The 18,333-nt window shown below is 42.2% G+C and overlaps 1 protein-coding gene across 2 annotated transcripts in view; it reads left to right on the top strand.

Annotated features, from left to right (window-relative positions):
* Positions 1-18,333, top strand: part of PLEKHA8 (pleckstrin homology domain containing A8) — a 48,295-nt gene that overhangs the window by 7,652 nt on the left and 22,310 nt on the right. The window contains exons 2-3 of one of the 2 annotated variants that reach the window (XM_050942883.1): positions 15,824-15,940; positions 16,945-17,100. In XM_050942883.1, the coding sequence (XP_050798840.1) occupies positions 15,824-15,940; positions 16,945-17,100 (273 nt within the window). Of the gene's footprint in view, positions 1-15,810; positions 15,941-16,944; positions 17,101-18,333 lie in introns of both variants that reach the window. The other variant, XM_050942884.1, reaches the window with a different exon arrangement.

Consider the following 18,333-nt stretch of genomic DNA (forward strand, 5'->3'; position numbering starts at 1 on the left):
CTGTACGTTGGATTGGAGCACAAAATACATTGACAACTTTGGAATTTTCTCAAGTTCCTTCTCGGCATCTTTTGCTGCCTTTCGTTTACTAGCTCCGCTCTTATACATTCTCTTAGACATCCCAAAGCACGCTTCTGCATTGGAAACGATAAAAAACTAAACAACTAAATTAATAACATTTATCTGCCGACCGCCATTATGAACGCAAATAAACATTCTTTGAATGAGTCCAACTAAAATTCAAAACTGACCGACAGACAACTGATGTAGCCAATAGCATTATGATGTATCATAATGACTTCACGGTTTTGTCAGTAAAACCGACATGGATTGTGCAATAGCGTCAATAAATGTCACTTACCTAGTTATACCTTACATTTTTTTTGCCACTTTTAGGGGCCCCCTTCCTTGCGGGGTCCCCTCCGGTCAGAGGGTACGGAGGGCGCTCGCTACGCCTCTGTGTAGGTAATAGCTCGGTACTTCCCCGTGTTCTTTCTACTCAGATTCAATCAACTTCAGATCTTGAACATGAGAAGCATTTTACTTAAGATCAGCTCACCGGAGTCTTCATGTCTTAAGTTGAAGATTAAACGTCTTCTAAATTAGAGGTGGCAAGTACTGATCACATGGACTGGCCCATGCATATGTAAGTGCAGAATTGTTCTCTGCAGTACATTTTCTAGCACTTTACCTAGTCTCTTAACAGTTACATGTGAAGTAACTTTCACCATTTCCCTTGGGAAAGCTATGCAACAGCCTAATGCTTGCTGTCAGACCTTTTCCTGGTATGTAAATATTCCCATAATTTAATTTTATTACTCTTAATTATACCTTGTTGTACCAACCCTAAATCATTCCTCTTCCTTGAAATGTTACACCCTTCAGATAATTGTCATGGTTAGCCATGCTACACTATACCATATAGTATCAGACGGGTAGCCGTGTTAGTCTTGATCTGTAAAAGCAGCAAAGAGTCCTGTGGCACCTTATAGACTAACAGACGTAGTGGAACATGAGCTGTTGTGGGTGAATACCGACTTCATCAGATGCATGTAGTGGAAATTTCCAAGGGTAGATATATATATGCAAGCAAGAAGCAGGCTAGACACTGTACCATATATAGTTCTCTTTCATTCTTTCTTTGAGTTATGACTGTTGTCTGAATTCCTTTCCATTTGTGTGATTTTAATATGCCAAGACCTAAAACTGAACAGCAAATTTCAGGCTGAATATAAAGTTCTAAATCACTTTTTTTTTGTTTGCTTCTAATGCCATCTTATCATGTTGAAACTTGCATCTTAATAAATTCACTTTTTTAAATGAAAACTGCAAAGAACACTAACTGATAGAGGCAGATTCTAAATACATAAGCTAACATTTTCAAAAGCGTCTCCTAATTTGGGTGCTGAACTTAAAACACCTGGTGCCTGAGTTTTCAGAGTGCTGAGCATGCACAGTTCCAGTTGATATCAACCTCTGAAAATTGGGCCCTAGTTGTTTCCACAAATGAAGGAGCCCATCTTTGAGAAGTTTAGCCTTCATTTCCTCCTTGATTTTGTTCTATAGAACTGGAACAAGGTGGCTTTTGGGGAGCTGGAAGTATGCAGCTTAGGTTTTTGTAATTCCTAGTGCATCAGATATGGCTATTCTTAGTGGTACTAGCCACTGTCAGAGACTGGATACTTAATTAGATGGACCACTGGTCAGACCAGTATGGCAGTTCTGTGACCAGCCAACTAATTTTCTATGGGTCTTTGTGTATTCTAGATTTCTATGCTTTTCTTTCTCTGGACCATATGGTTTGAGATCCTGTTTTCATATAAGCATCCTTTTTTGTCTTATAATCTTTTAATTGAGGCAGTCGGAAGATGCTTTCAGTGACGTTGATTAGGCTGCGGGAATCAAGAACATTTCATCTCTTCTTTCCTTGCTCTTTAGGTGGGGGCATTGGGGCAACTGAGAGAGTATTTCCTGTATTGTTTTGCAGAATCTTCCAGCAGGTGAGCTATGTAACTCCAGTACTGGTGCCTGCATAGTTTGCTGTCTAATTCTCCTGTATGTGAATGAGGCCTGGTCTACACTACGCGTTTATACCGATTTTAACAGCGTTAAACCGATTTAATGCTGCACCCGTCCACACAACGAGGCCCTTTATATCGATATAAAGGGCTCTTAAACCGGTTTCTGTACTCCTCCCCAACGAGAGGAGTAGCGCTGAAATCGGTATTACCATATCAGATTAGGGTTAGTGTGGCCGCAAATCGACGTTATTGGCCTCCGGGCGGTATCCCACAGTGCACCACTGTGACCACTCTGGAAAGCAATCTGAACTCAGATGTACTGGCCAGGTAGACAGGAGAAGTCCCGCGAACTTTTGAATTTCATTTCCTGTTTGCCCAGCGTGGAGCTCTGATCAGCATGGGTGGCGATGCAGTCCCAAATCCAAAAAGAGCTCCAGCATGGACCATACGGGAGATACTGGATCTGATCGCTGTATGGGAAGACAAATCTATTCTATCAGAGCTCTGTTACAGAAGACGAAATGCCAAAGCATTTGAAAAAAATCTCCAGGTTATGATACAGAGTCCACAGCACAGTGCTGTGTGACAAGCATAACAGAAAGCCAAAGAATCAAATGGATGCTTATGGAGGAAGAGACTGGGGACTGAGGACTCCAGCTATCCCACAGTCCCCGCAGTCTCCGAAAAGTATTTGCATTCTTGGCTGAGCTCCCAATGCCTGTAGCGTCAAACACATTGTCCGCGTCATTTTACTCCCCCTCGCCCCACCGTGAAAGAAAAGGGGAAAAAAATCGTTTCTTGACTTTTTTCAGTGTCTCTGTATCTCTACTGCATGCTGCTGGTAGACGCGGTGCTGGGACACTGAACAGCAGCATCCTCTCCCTTCCCTTCCCCGGTGGCAGACGGTACAGTGCAATAGGATTGGTAGCCGTGCTCGTCATCATCCCGTGAGCGCTCCTGGCTGGCCTCAGGTGAGGTCGGCCAGGGGCGCCTGGGTAAAAATAGGAATGACTCTCAGTTATTCCCGGCAGATGGTACAGAACGGCTGGTAACCGTCCTCATCATAGCAACTGGGGGCTGAACTCCATCAGGCCCCCCCCTTTCATGTCTAAAGAAAAGCTTCTGTACTGCCTGGACTATCATAGCAACGGGATACTGGGCTCCTCTCCCCGCCACCGTTTAATGTTGTGCCTGGACTATCATAGCAGCTGGAGGCTGCCTCCCTCTCATTTTATGTCACTGAAAAGTCAGTATTTCTTATTCCTGCATTCTTTATTACTTCATCACACAAATAGGGGGACTTTGCAACGGTAGCCCAGAAGGGTTGGGGGGCGGAGGGAAGCAACAGGTGGGGTTGTTGCAGGGGCACCCCCCGTGAATGGCATGCAGCTCATCATTTCTGTGGGATCTGACACGGATCGTCTGTGTTCTCTGGTACACTCGTTCTCTAGTACACTTGCCCCATATTCTAGGCAGGACTGACTCTATTTTTAGATAAACCATAAAGGAGGGATTGACTCGGAGAGTCATTCCCATTTTTGTCTTTGTGCCGCCGGCCAACCTCAGCGAAGGCCAGCCAGGAGCACCCATGACAGCAGCAGACGGTACAGAACGACTGATAACCGTCATCTCATCGCCAATTTACAATGGCACAGCAGACGGTACAGAACGATTGGTAGACGTCTCTGCTACCTTGCAAAGGCAAATGAATGCTGCTGTGTAGTGCTGCAGTACTGCCTCTGTCAGCGGCATCCAGTACACATACAGCGACAGTGTCAAAAGGCAAAACAGGCTCCATGGTTGCCATGCTTTGGCGTCTGTCAGGACAATCCAGGGGAAAAGGGCGCAAAATGATTGTCTGCCGTTGCTTTCACGGAGGAAGGATTGAGTGACGACATTTACCCAGAATCACCCGCGACACTGTTTTTGCACCATCATGCATTGGGATCTCAACCCAGAATTCCAATGAGCAGGAGAGACTGCGGGAACTATGGGATAGCTACGGGATAGCTACCCACAGTGCAACGCTCCAGAAATCGACACTAGCCTTGGTACATGGACGCACACCACCGAATTATTGTGCTTTGTGTGGCCTCATGCATTCGACTTTATGCAATCTGTTTTACAAAACCGGTTTATGTAAAATCGGAATAATCCCCTAGTGTAGACGTACCCTAAGTGTGTGTGATCACAGAGAATGGTTTTGTTGGAGAGAGAAATAAAGGGATGTGGTGGTGGAGAGATGTCCTCTCTTGCATTATGTAAATCCAGTGGATTGACTCAGATCAGTCTCATAACCACACCATAAATAAGCTAGAGGGAGCAGGAATTTAGCCTTATAGACTTTAAGGGCAGAAGGGACCATCATGATCTCCTAATCTGATGTCCTGCAAACTGCAGGCCGCCCACCCACTCCTGTAATAGACCATAACATCTGGCTGAATTATTGAAGTCCTCAAATCATGCTTTAAAGGCTTCAAGTTACAGAGAATCCATCAATTACACTAAATTAGACTTGCAAGTGACCCGTGCCCTCTGCAGAGAATGATAGAGACCTGTTTTTTTTTCACTATCTGACCCAGGGTAAAATTCCTTCCTGAGCACAGACATGGCAATCAGTTAGACCCTGAGCATACGGGCGAGACCCACCAGCCAGACACCTGGGAAAGAATTCTCTATAGTCACTCAGAGCCCTTCCTGTCTAATGTCCCATCATCAGCTGTTGGAGGTATTTGCTGCTAGCAGTTGCAGATCGGCTACATGCCATTGTAGGCAATGTCATCATACTACCCCTTCCATAAACTTATCAAGCTCTGTCTTTAAGCCAGTTAGTTTTTTTGCCCCCACTGCTCACTTTGGAAAGCTGTTCCAGAACTTCACTCTTCTGATGGGTAGAATCCTTCATCTAATGTCAAGCCTATACTTGTTGATGACCAGTTTATATCCATTTGTTCTTGTGTCAGCATTTCAGCTTAACTTAAATAACTCCTCACCCTCCCTGGTATTTATCCCTCTGATGTATTTGTAGAGAGCAATCATATCTCCCCTTAGCCCTTTTTGAGTAGGCTAAACAAGTCAAGCTCTTCGAGTCTCCTCTCATAAGGTAGATTTCTATTCCTCGTATCATCTTAGTAGCCCTTTTCTGTACCTGTTCCAGTTTGAATTCATCTTTCCGAAAGATGGGAGACTGATAAGTCCCCAGTTTATAGCAGAAATTCTTGTTGTTAGTCCCTAAGTGTATGACCTTGCACTTTGCACTATTAAATTTTATCCCATTTCTCTTACTCCATTTTTCAAGGTCATCCAGATCTTTTTTTGTATGATATTCCGGTCCTCCTCCATATTGGCTGTACCTCCCAACTTTGTGCCATCTGCAAATTTTATTTGCACACTGCCACTTTTTGTGCCAAGATCATTAATAAAATTGTTAAGTAAGATTGGTCCCAAGACCTGTCCCCAGGAACTCCACTAGTAGCCTCCCTCCAGCCTGACAGTTCACCTTCCTGTTTGACCAGTTGTAGTCTACCCTTTAACCAGTTCCTTATCCATCTTTCATTCTCACATTAATCCCCATCTTCTCCAATTTAATAGATAATTTCCCACGTGGAACTGTATCAAATGCTTTACTGAAATCCAGGTAGACTACATCTACTGCATTTCCTTTGTCTTAAAAATCAGTATCTTCTCAAAAGAAGGAGATCAGGTTGCTCTGGCACAATCTACCTTTTGAAAAACCTTGTTGTAGTTTATCCTAGTAACAGTTTACTTTTATGTCCTTAACTACTTTCTCTTTCAAAATTTGTTCCAAGACCTTGCATACAACTGAGGTCAAACTAACAGGTCTGTGGTTTCCTGGATCACCTTTTTTTCTCCTCTTCTTAAAAATAGGTACCATATTAGCAATTCTCCAGTCATGGGGTATGACCCCCAAGTTTACAGATGCGTTATAAATCCTTGCCTTTGGGCTTGCAATTTCATGTGCCGGTTCCTTTAATGTTCATGGGTGGAGATTATCTGTCCAGTAGCCACCTTGCCACTAGCCCTAAGATCTTCATTACCCTTATTAAAAACTGAGGCAAAATATTTGTTTAGGTGTTGGGACATGCCTAGATTATCTTTTATCTTCACCCCATCCTCAGAGTTTAGAGATCCCACTTCTTCTTTCCTTGTTTTCTTTTTATTTATGTGACTATAGAATCTTTTATTATTGATTTTAATTCCCTTTGCAAGGTCCATCTCTGCTTGGTTTTTGGCATTCTCACTTTTTCCCTGCACTTCATGACCTGGAAGAGGTAGCTTTCCTAGCTGACCTATCCCATCTTCCATTCCTTGTAGACCTTCTGCTTTCTCTTAATAACCTGTTTGAAATGCTTGCTCATTCAGCACGGTCTGCAACCCTTCCCTACGAATGTTTTCCCCTTGCTTGGGATTCAGGCCTCTGATAGTTTCTGCAACTTTGACTTAAAGTAATTCCAAGTCTCCTCCACTTTCAATTCCTTGCAGGGTGGATTTGATTTAAATCACTAGTCAGGAAGACTCAATTTAATCATGGATTTCTACATAAAAGTGCATTCTTGTTGGTTGTTATAACCTTAATACATATTCTTCACAACTCAGAGATAGATATAGGTTTCATTTTTAGAAGGTACACACTATATATTTTTAAAGTGCTTTATTCTGAAAACTTTTTTCAGATTAGTTTTACAGCTATATCAGAAAATGAATGATTGTTTGGTTATTTCATTTACCAAATGTAACTGAAGCAGATATTTATGAAGTCGTTGTGAGGTGAACTATCTCCAGTTCAACAGGTTAATCATTAATATGTAGAGGATTTTCTTGCCATGCTGTATTAGGAGAACATCATCACCAGACAAACATTTAAATTATTTTATTTAACTAAAACAACAACGTTATGTATTCTGGAGTTTTTTCTTCAACTGCAAACACATATTTTAACAAAACAAGCATATGAATTTTTGAATTTAGTTAAACATTCAAGTTTTTTAAAATCAGGTTTGTTTTTGTTAAAATTGTTTTTAACTAAAATAGTTTAAATGAAATATTTAAAACAAAAATTAAATGACTGTCAGCCAGGTCAACATGAGAAACTTAAAATATTGGCTTCTGCAGCTATGTTATTGTATTATTTACTGATCTGCAAATAAAATTTTATAAATAGCCCCTAAGTTTTAAATACCCTTTAATTAAACTAGTTTAGTATTTAATCGGTTTCAAAATTTACTTTCACTATTAACAAAAATTCAGAAAATCTCTAAATTACAAAAGCAAATTCATATGCTTCAAAATATATATCAAATTAAAAAGTATGCCTTTCATACAGCTTATAAAATGTCTCTTGTATATACTAAGTATAATGTATTGTGCTTTATAACTAAAACTGTACAATAACCTCATGTTATTACTGTAAAAATGTTACTACTTTTCTTAATTATTTTAATAATGACTGGTGGATCTCAAATCAAAGAAGGCTACAGTAAGGGTATGTCTACACTACTCGCCGAATCAGCGGTCAGCGGTCGATCCAGCGGGGATTTATTTATCATATCTAGTCTAGAAGCAATAAATTGACTCCCGAGCGCTCTCCCGTCGACTCCTGTACTCCACCATTGCAAGAGGCGCAGGCAGAGTCGACGGGAGCGGCAGCAGTTCACTCACCACAGTGAAGACACCGCGGTGAGTAGGTCTAAGTACATCGACTTCAGCTACATTATTCAGATAGCTGAAGTTGTGTAACTTAGATTGATTTCCCTACCCCCGTCACCTTCCCCACCCAAGTGTAGACCAGGCCTCAGAAAGACCTCAAGACTTCTGGAATATGCTGCTCAAACAGTTTCACTTTTGTTTCTACTGCCTGTCCTTCCCTTCTCACATTTATCTCCAGACTTCTACTCCTTGTCCAGCTCTGTTCTTCCCCCAGCAATCTTCTATTCATTGAATTTTTTGAAACTTTGAACTTTTAGAGTGAGGTTTTGACTCTGTGTGTACAAATTTGCAGTGGGACAATAGAGTTGAAGTCTGTTGTTTCTCACCTCTCTATATTTATTTATTTAAAAACATTTTTGCTGTTAATAAACAATTTATCTCTGGAGACACAAATCCACAGTTTGAGAAATGCAAAACTAAGCATCTCTGATGGTATCTTCTAGACTGAGCACTGAGTCCCATTGGGTAGATAGAAAGATTAACCTAAATAATCTATACAGAAGCCTCTGGAACCCCATAAGATTGGGTCCCTAATCCATGAACTTTTCTTAAACATTACATGAATATATTGTCTCATACTATAGAATTAGAATTTATAATCCCTATTCCATGATGAGATATTGTAGAGCTATAATGTACAATATCTTAATTAAAACTATCTTTAGATAGGTTTTTTCCCTCAAAAAGCATTTTATCAAAAAAATCCAATTTAAATTAAAAAAGCATGATTGTGGGATTATTCTCTGTGCTGCCAACGCATGATACTATTGTGTCATGACTTCTGGCAGGCTCAGGAATTTCACCTGAGCTGTCTGCAGTTCCTCTTTCTGCTCCTAGAGGCTGCTATACCACTTGTCTGCAGGAAGCTTTAGCTGTTGGCCACAGGACTGGGGCCCCTTATGTGTTCTGGAGAAGTTTGGGGAGCTGCTCACATGAGCCTGCCAGGGCTGAATTGGGGGCTGTGGGAGCCTTTCAGGGCCAAGTGAGGGACTGAAGAGTCTGCCAGTGGGAAGGCAGGTAGTGGGAGGGGGCGGAGCTTTTCTCAGAGGGAGCAGGTGGACAGGAGAGCCAGGACCTGCATTTTTTTCGTACATATTTTTTTATGCATTTAAGGTTGAATTTCTCTGTCTCACACTCACGTGTATATTGGGGGTAAGCAGACTTTTAAAAATGTAATGGACTGTCTTTTGGTTGTTATTTTTCAAAACAAACAAAAACAAGCAAACCCTCATGATTTTTGGGGTTCTGACACATGATTTTTGAACTTTTGGGATTGGCCGTACTAACTTCTTTACATCAATACTGTTAGAAGTGAAAGTAAATATGGCACCTAATATTAACTTTTAACAATACAAATAAATTGCTTACTGACACTATCCTCTAAAGTGAAAGCCAGAGAAGGTATACGTGCAGTACTCCCCTTCCTGTGCATCTCCACTACTCTTGGTATATGTGAGACCACAAATTCCTTTCTCCATTGGCATGTGAAGTAACTACATAAACTAAGGCAAGCAACAGAGGAGGGGACAGGGCCTCAGGGATAAGGAGCAGCATGAGGGCAGGGCCACAGTTCAGGCACTGGTGGCTCTCCACTTTTATGGACCTTCTGCTGTTCCTGCTTTAGATGCTCTAAAAATGCCAAACCCTCAAAATAACATGTACATGTTAGAGCAGTGGTGGGCAGCCCATCAGGGTAATCTGATTGCGGGCCACGAGACATTTTGCTGACTTTGACGGTTCGCAGGCATGGCCTCCAGCAGCTCCCAGTGGCCAGGAACGGTGAACTGCAGCCACTGGGAGCTGCAAGGGCCCAGGCCTGCGGAAGGTCAACATCAGAAAAACGTCTCACCGCCCACAGTCAGGTTACCCTGATGGGTCACTTGCGGCCCATGGGCTGCAGGTTGCCCACCACTGCATTAGAGGATTATAAGGAAAATGCAGACCCACTCTTGTGTAGGAGCACCTATGCTGAGAAAAACCTTGTATTTGTATTTGTTCTAGGGACAATCTGATCCTCAGAGAGGGACAAGAAATGATCCAGAAATTATCTAATCTGTAATTACTCCTTTGCTAAAGACTACTTGTTCCTCCTTTTGAATGGGAATGGTGTGACTATTAATAGTACTGAATGAACAATGTGGAATGTACTTGGTCTCACAAGAAGTATGGGCAGATGTTTAATATATATGTGTTTCATATGATGTATGAAGCAAATTGGTATTTTGAAAAATACAGTGTAGAGTAGAACCTTTCTTGTTAGTGCAAATATTCAACAGACTTCTGTGGCATTCAGGGGCATTGATTTAAATCAAAGCGATATAAATCACTGATTTCAATCTTTTAATCAACAAGCAGGCAACCTTGATTTAAGTCATTGATTTTAATTGTGTTTTGCATTTGTACATCTTAGTTATCTCTCTAAGGAGAGGTTGATGCTCATTTGGTCAGATAACTATTAAAACATGTTGATTTGCAACTACATATAGCTTTTACACTAAATTTGGTGTTTCTTTTTGCTAACCAGGAGAATATACTCTATCTATACAAATTTATTTAAGCAATTACATAGCTTATCTTTTTTCATATTAATTTTTTGCTTGCAATTTGTGTTGAGATCTATTTGGATAGAAATTAAATTTTAATTAAATGCGTAAAAGCAGCATTTAAAAAAATTAAAACAAAATGTGTTGGATAAGTGGAAAAGGTTATCAAAACATATTTTGCATTTAAAGCTAACTGATTTATTACATAACAAAAGTATTATTTGCAGTTAGTGAATTGAACTGATTGTATCTGATTACTAGTTGTAACATCTTGATGGACATTGTGGCTCTCCACCTTTCACACCTAGTTTCTGTTCCTGGATTGGTAGAGGAAAAACTGGTTTTTCGACTCCAAATTGGTTTCTTAACTTTGAATCAACTGGTCATTGAACTGAACTAATTGAATAAATTAAAATGATGAAAAGTAATCTCTCTGACTTGCAGAAGAGGCTACTGCTGTCAAATATTGGTTAGCTCTTCAGCAAACTCCACTTCCAGGTGTTTAGCCAGTGATTTCCATCAATTTGGTGGTTTGATTTTCTTTAAAGCTTGGCAACAAACATGTACTACTTAATATTTTTGTATTCATTTTTGTATATAATTTAAATGGTTGTAGTACATTATAATAAGTTTAGACATCAACATAGGTTATCAATTTCAAATTTAATTTTGAATAGATTAATATTTTAAAAAACTTAACCTGTTTTTAATTTAAAATTTTTGAAAATCAATTTTTGTCCATCCTGATAGGCGCCTTTCCATGTGAGGATCCCAAAGCACTTTACAGACATTAATGAATTTTATGCCGAGCAGCATCCCTGTAAGATAGCTTTGTAATATTATCCTCACTTTACAGATGACAAAACTAGGGCACACGGAGAATAAGTCACTTGCCCAGGGTGTCTTAGCAGTTCTGTGTCAGCTCTGGGAATTAAGTCAGAAGATTCTTAGTTCTGTATGTTAGCCACTAGACATACTTCCAGTAAATGAAAACTGACTTGTTAATAATGGAAGGCATATTCCTTGCATACATAGAGGACCAGCTACCAACAGTATTGATCTCACCAGGTGCCTTTTGGGGCAAAGAAGGGGATGTTCCGTAGGCAACAGATACCACCTGAGTATCCAGGAGTAATCCAGGCTTTAATAAACTTCCTAGACTACAAACTTGTGTGGCATTGCCAAAGATCCTCCTCCAAACGTCAGTTCTGATACCATCTTTGCCAGCTCTTCTGTTGCTTTCTTCAGTATATCAATACCACCTCAGTCTTGTCTGGACCAAGCCTTGCACAACTGTCATCCAGCCATGACTCTCATGCAGACACTGGTCATGTGTTTCACTACACCGTCAGACCAGAGATGATGGAGATATAGAACTGGGTGTCATCATATGAAATAAACAGTGCAGCTAATAAGAGCAGGAGAGGTGACAGACACTGCATGGGAAATCTTGATGCATAAGAGTAACTTACTTCCCTCTGAGACCTCAAAGAAAGGAGTAGCGCCACTCCAGTAACCTATGCAACCCTGCTAAGGGCTGCAAATGTGTCAAGAAAACCTCACGGTCAATGGTAGCAGCAGCAGCTGACCAATCTAAAACACTCAGCCTGAACATTTCAATTTCTTCTTCTGCTAGGAGGAGTTCGCTGGCTAATATATGCACTTCAGAATCTGCCCCATATCTAGGCTTAAAATGTGGTTAACTGAGGTCAAAGAAACCCATGTACTCCATAAATTGTCAAAGTAGTCCTGCTGTAACCCTCTAAGTAACCTGTCTCAAAAGAGGGAAAAGAGATATGGGTCTGTAGTTAGAAAGAATGTCTGCATCAAGAAAGAGCCTTATCCTAGCTCCCCTGCTGGTCATTGGGACTCTCTTCCCCATTGCTTTAGGGAAGAAATGTCAATCTAAAGCAATAGCAGGCCAGTATTTTCCCACCAGCCATCGTCAGCCTGGAAGGACATAGTCACATCCCCATCTTTTCCCTTTAGAAATTAAAAAGAAGAATAATACTTATTTTCCTCAGTAGTTGGTTTAACAACTGATGTTTGTAAAGTGCTTTGAATGCCAGGAAGTAAATAAGCAATAAAGTATTACGTTCATAATCCAGTGGCTGAAAAAAATCTTAGTGTCTCTTACCTTGGTATCTTTAAAAACCCAACCAAATTAGCATCTCTTAATCAAAGCATGTTTTTCAAAAGTGTAGGACTGTAAGCAACCTCAGTAGGTCGTCTAGTCCAATCCCCTACATTCAAGGCAGGGCTAAGTAATAGACCAGCAGTTCTCAAACCGTGGATCAGGACCCCAAAGTGAGTTGTGACCTGTCGCCAGGGCTGGCTTAGACTTGCTGGGGCCTGGTGCTAAAGCCCAAAGGCTTCAGCCCTTGGCAGCGGGGCTTATGTTACAGGCCCCCTTGCCTGGCTTCAGCTTTTCCATCCCCCACCTGGAGGCAGTGCACCCCCACTCCGAGCAGTGGGGCTCTGGCGAGCTCAGGCTTTGATCCCCCCACTTGGGGTCATGTAATTTTTGTTGTCAGAAGGGGGTTGTGGTGCATTGAAGTTTGCGAACTCCTGAGCTAGACCATCCCCGATAGGTTGTTGTGTAACCTGTTCTTAAAAACCTCCAATGACAGAGATTCCAGAACCTCCCTAAGCAATTTGTTCCAGTGCTTAACTACCTACCCTGGCTGTTGAGAAGTTTTTCCTGATGTCCAGCCTTAACCTCTCGTTGCAATTTAAACCCATTTCATCTTGTCCTATCCTCAGAGTTAAGGAGAATGATTTTTCATCTTACTCCTTGTAACAACCTTTTATGTACTTGAAAACTGTTCTTGAAAACTTGAAATCAGTTCCACTTCTCTGCATTCTCCAGTATTTAGTTATTCCAGCTGGATTTGCACTGTGTGACTGTTTTTCCTCTATCTCAGCAATCTGGAACCAAGGCTTTCAGGATTCTTATTCATTAAAACATTGAAGTCTGAATTGTGTCCAAAGTTAAGCCGTATTATTATTGAACAAGTCTCAGATTTGTTTGATAGTGACAGCCATAGTTCCTAAAGAGTGAAAACAAAAGTAGACAAGCAGGCCTTCCAGCTTGTGGAAATGTGAAGACAGTGCTGAATTCTTAGGCACATAAGGGCATTTATATTTCTGGTGAATAATAAGACAAAAACATTCAACTGTTAACGGTACTAATTTTAAATACACTTAAGAGAACAATATGGTGGGGACATGATCCAATGCCCACTCAAGTCAATTGGAGTCTCTCTTTTCAGAGAATGTTGCAATGGGCCATTGATAGACGTTTGCTCTCAGTGCCTCTTTAGTTTTATCTGCTTATTTTACTGACATCAAACTGACAGTAAGAGCTAATTCAAGCTATGGAAGAATGAGCTATGTTCTGGCAGGCCTAGTGCATCATCAATGAAAGTGCACCTAAATTCTCATTCCAGAATCTTTAGTGTTGTCAATTTTAACAAACAGAAGGGACACAGCTTTAACTCTTCAGATGCTAGGTTGAGCTTCTGGCACTCTGGGAGTTGGAAAATCATCTTGCAAAGTCGATATGGAAGTCTATGTGTAGAGAATTAATCTAGAACACAAAAAGTTCCATTTTATAGGGTTAGTTTTGTGACCATAACAAAATGTAAAATTCCTGTAACGAAAGATACCCTGTTGCAGTATCAGCAATTTGTCAGCCATCTATTACTATTAGCCGGCCCTTCACGATAATCTTCTGATGTCTGCCTGGTTCAGCATCTTTGGGTCCCAGGTGGCTAATATATTTTCCAGCAAAATCCTTGCTCTCTGACTTTTTGAAAAACTGAGACCTTTTAAATATTCAAGTCTGCCACTGGAAAATGCTGTATGCTCTGAAAGTTTTGATTTCTCATACATCTCATACTGATTTTGTTCTGAAAATGCGTTGCTTGTTCTACGTAGTGAGAATTGTGACTCATTCTGTGTTTACTTATCTGGTAGAAAGAGAAATAAGATGTTAATTTAGCAAAAAGACTAACTTTTTTGTAGGAGGGACAATTTATTTGAATACATTTTAAAATCCAGTTTATTTAAAATAAATTTTAACCAGCATGTGGACAGGTGCTCTTTGCATATCGCCACATAGACTGTACACAGTCCTTGATTGAGAGGCTGTAATTCAGTTGGACTCTGGCAATACAGTAAGCCAAAACAGCCTAGCTGAAGTTATTTATGATCAGCAGCAGCAATAAGAGCCCCAGAGTGAATTAGAGGCTTGTATTGACGAGGAGCTATGTATTATTTAAGTAAGTGTTTCTATGCCATCAAGGGTCTGAAGCTGTCTTCAGCATTCTTGACTGAGGAAATTAGTCTGTCTGTAGCTTAATACTCAGCAAGGGATGACAATTTCTTCCACTAAATGTTCTCATCTGATTTTCGCCTGCATCTCACTGTAATAACCTTAGTCCCAGATTTGGACCTTAGCGTCCAAAATATGGGGGTTAGCATGAAAACCTCCAAGCTTAGTTACCAGCTTGGACCTGGTACCTGCTGCCACCACCCAAAAAATTAGAGTGTTTTGGGGCACTCTGGTCCCTCTGAAAAAACCTTCCCTGGGGACCCCAAGACCCAAATCCCTTGAGTCTCACAACAAAGGGAAATAATCCTTTTTCCCTTCCCCCCTCCAGATGCTCCTGGAGAGATACACAGACACAAGCTCTGTGAAACTACACAGAGAGACTCCCCCTCTCTGTTCCCAATCCTGAAAACAAAAAGTACTTTCCTATTCCCCCAGAGGGAATGCAAAATCAGGCTAGCGATCCAACACACAAATCTCCCCTTGATTTCTTCCTCCCACCAATTCCCTGGTGAGTACAGACTCAATTTCCCTGAAGTAAAGAAAAACTCCAACAGGTCTTAAAAGAAAGCTTTATATAAAAAAGAAAGAAAAAATACAAATAGTCTCTCTGTATTAAGATGACACAATACAGGGCAATTTCTTAAAAGAATATTGAATAAACAGCCTTATTCCAAAAGAATACAAATCAAAGCACTCCAGCACTTATATTCATGCAAATACCAAAGAAAAGAAACCATAGAACTTACTATCTGATCTCTTTGTCCTTACACTTAGAAACAGAAGACTAGAAAGTAGAACTACTTCTCCAAAGCTCAGAGAAAGCAGGCAGCAGAAAACAAAGACGAAAAAACTCAGTTCCCTCCACCCAAAGTTGAAAAAATTCGGTTTCCTGATTGGTCCTCTGGTCAGGTGCTTCAGGTGAAAGAGACATTAACCCTTAGCTATCTGTTTATGACACTCACAAATCCAGCGAGGCTGTAGGGAAGGCCTGCAATTACTGCCAAAGGCTGCTGTGGTAAAGCTCAGTAAAAATCTCTATGGAAATGAGGTTAATGGAGCTTTAACCATCTTGAATATCTCTTGTTTGGGCTTTCCTTGTATAGATTCCCACAAGAAATATGGCTAAAGAAATGGACTAAAGAAATGTGTGTTATAAGAAAGATTAAATCACTGAGAAATGCAGTTTTGCTTTGCAGGCTGGCAGCCTCGATGGTTTCTTCTCTGTGGTGGTATCTTGTCATATTACGACTCTCGGGAAGATGCCTGGAAGGGTTGTAAGGGAAGCATCCAAATGGCCGTGTGTGAAATTCAAGGTAACTAAGGAACTTCAGAACCTGCTGTGCAAAATTCTTCCAATAAATTTCTTGCTCCCTTGTGGTTCTTAAATATCATTTTTTGTGATCTGACATGTCTTGTATCATGATTTCTTCTCCTCCTTCCACTCCCATATCACAACATGAATATAACTTCTATTAAACTTTAAAATAATTAAATAAAGAATTTTTTTTCCAACAACTATGAACATCTAGTATGATGGGTATGCTGCATGTTGGCATAACACGTTAATTTCTTTTGTGAGCCATGGTGTAGGGGCTCACAGGTCCAGCTAAATGTTCCCTGGCACAGATCTAAAACAAGACAATCCACTCTGACGGTGTAAATTGTGAACAAACTTCCGCACTTCAGCTCTTAATCCATTAGGAGTGAGCAGACTAGTGACAATAATTTTGAGGTATAAATATAATTAGGAAAACTGAAAGATGGACAAGGATACAGACTTGTTGTAGGAGGTTGCCTCAGATCTTCCTTTCACAGCAGAGAGTGTTCCCTTTTACTGACCGTCCCGCACCTGTATAAATCACATAAACGTGTGTCATACACGTTCTCCCCTTTTTCATTTTTTTCTCTCTCCCTCCCTTTGTTTTGCACTTTTTTCTCATTGTATTGTAGCCCTCATGGGTCTAGCTGGACATGACTGAGAGTTCATTCAGCATTGCTCTTTTTTTTCTTTATTTTGTTATTAAAGTGGAAGGGATTCCTGTTTCATGGCATGGAACATTCCTTCCCTAAGAGGCTGACAAGTTAAACTCACTAGCCTCGGTCACAAAATGGCAAGTTGGAAAGTTTTTTGACTGTTGATAACTAGCTTTCAAGTATTATTTGACCTCAAGTTTTCCCCATATGTTTGCAAGAATCCTAGTATTTTTCTATTGTAAAGTTAGGATGGGTGTGAGGGAAAGCATGCACCATACTGGAGGGTTTTGGCTCAGAAACTGTAGGGTTTTAATTCAGTGACTTTAATCTATGTTGCTCTTAGTTCACCATGCAGATAGTACTCGAATGGATCTGATTATTCCTGGAGAACAGTACTTCTACCTGAAAGCCAGAAGCACAGCTGAGAGGCAAAAATGGCTGGTTGCACTTGGATCTGCCAAGGCCTGTCTGACAGACAGTAGGGCGCAGAGAGAAAAAGGTAAGAACATTCTCTCAGGCCTTGTCTACACCACAAAGTTGCAGCGCTGGTGAGGGGGTTACAGCGCTGCAACTTAGGAGGTGTACACATCTGCAGGGCATTACCAGCGCTGCAACTCCCTGTTTGCAGCGCTGGCCGTACACCCGGTCGAACCTCGGGTATAGAGGATCCAGCGCTGGTGATCCAGCGCTGGTCATCAGGTGCAGACACTCACCAGCGTTTTTCTTGACCTCCGTGGAATAAGCAGGTATCCCAGCATACCTGAGGAAGCCTCTCTGGTAATCAAGCAGGTCTCCTTCCCCGCGGTTTGCTCTCGCGTTCCCCGAACCCCCCCGCAAGCAGGTCTCCTTCCCCGTGGTTTGCAGGGGGGTTCGGGGAACGCGACAGCACACCGCGGGGAAGCAGGTCTCCTTCCCCGCAGTGTGCTCTCGCGTTCCCCGAACCCCTCCGCAAGCAGGTCTCCTTCCCCGCGGTGTGCTCTCGCGTTCCCCGAACCCCCCTGCAAACCGCGGGGAAGGAGACCTGCTTGCAGGGGGGTTCGGGGAACGCGAGAGCAAACCGCGGGGAAGGAGACCTGCTTGCGGGGGGGTTCGGGGAACACCGGAGCAAACCGCGGGGAAGGAGACCTGCTTGCGGGGGGGTTCGGGGAACACCGGAGCAAACCGCGGGGAAGGAGACCTGCTTGCAGGGGGGTTCGGGGAACGCGAGAGCAAACCGCGGGGAAGGAGACCTGCTTGCGGGGGGGTTCGGGGAACACCGGAGCAAACCGCGGGGAAGGAGACCTGCTTGCGGGGGGGTTCGGGGAACACCGGAGCAGACCGCGGGGAAGGAGACCTGCTTGCAGGGGGGTTCGGGGAACGCGAGAGCAAACCGCGGGGAAGGAGACCTGCTTGCGGGGGGGTTCGGGGAACGCGAGAGCACACCACAGGGAAGGAGACCTGCTTCCCCGCGGTTTGCTCTCGCATTCCCCGAACCCCCCTGCAAGCAGGTCTCCTTCCCCGCGGTTTGCTCTCACGTTCCCCGAACCCCCCTGCAAGCCGCCCAACAGCGCTGCAGTGTGGCCACATCTAACACCACTTGCAGCGCTGGTTGCTGTAAGTGTGGCCACTCTGCAGCGCTGGCCCTATACAGCTGTACTAATACAGCTGTAACAACCAGCGCTGCAAAATTGTAGATGTAGACATACCCTCAGAGCTGTGTTTATCTGGCACTTCTAGCCTTTCTGAACAATGC

This window comes from Gopherus flavomarginatus, chromosome 2 (genome assembly GCF_025201925.1).
Source record: "Gopherus flavomarginatus isolate rGopFla2 chromosome 2, rGopFla2.mat.asm, whole genome shotgun sequence".
In the NCBI taxonomy this organism is placed as follows: Eukaryota; Metazoa; Chordata; order Testudines; family Testudinidae; genus Gopherus; species Gopherus flavomarginatus.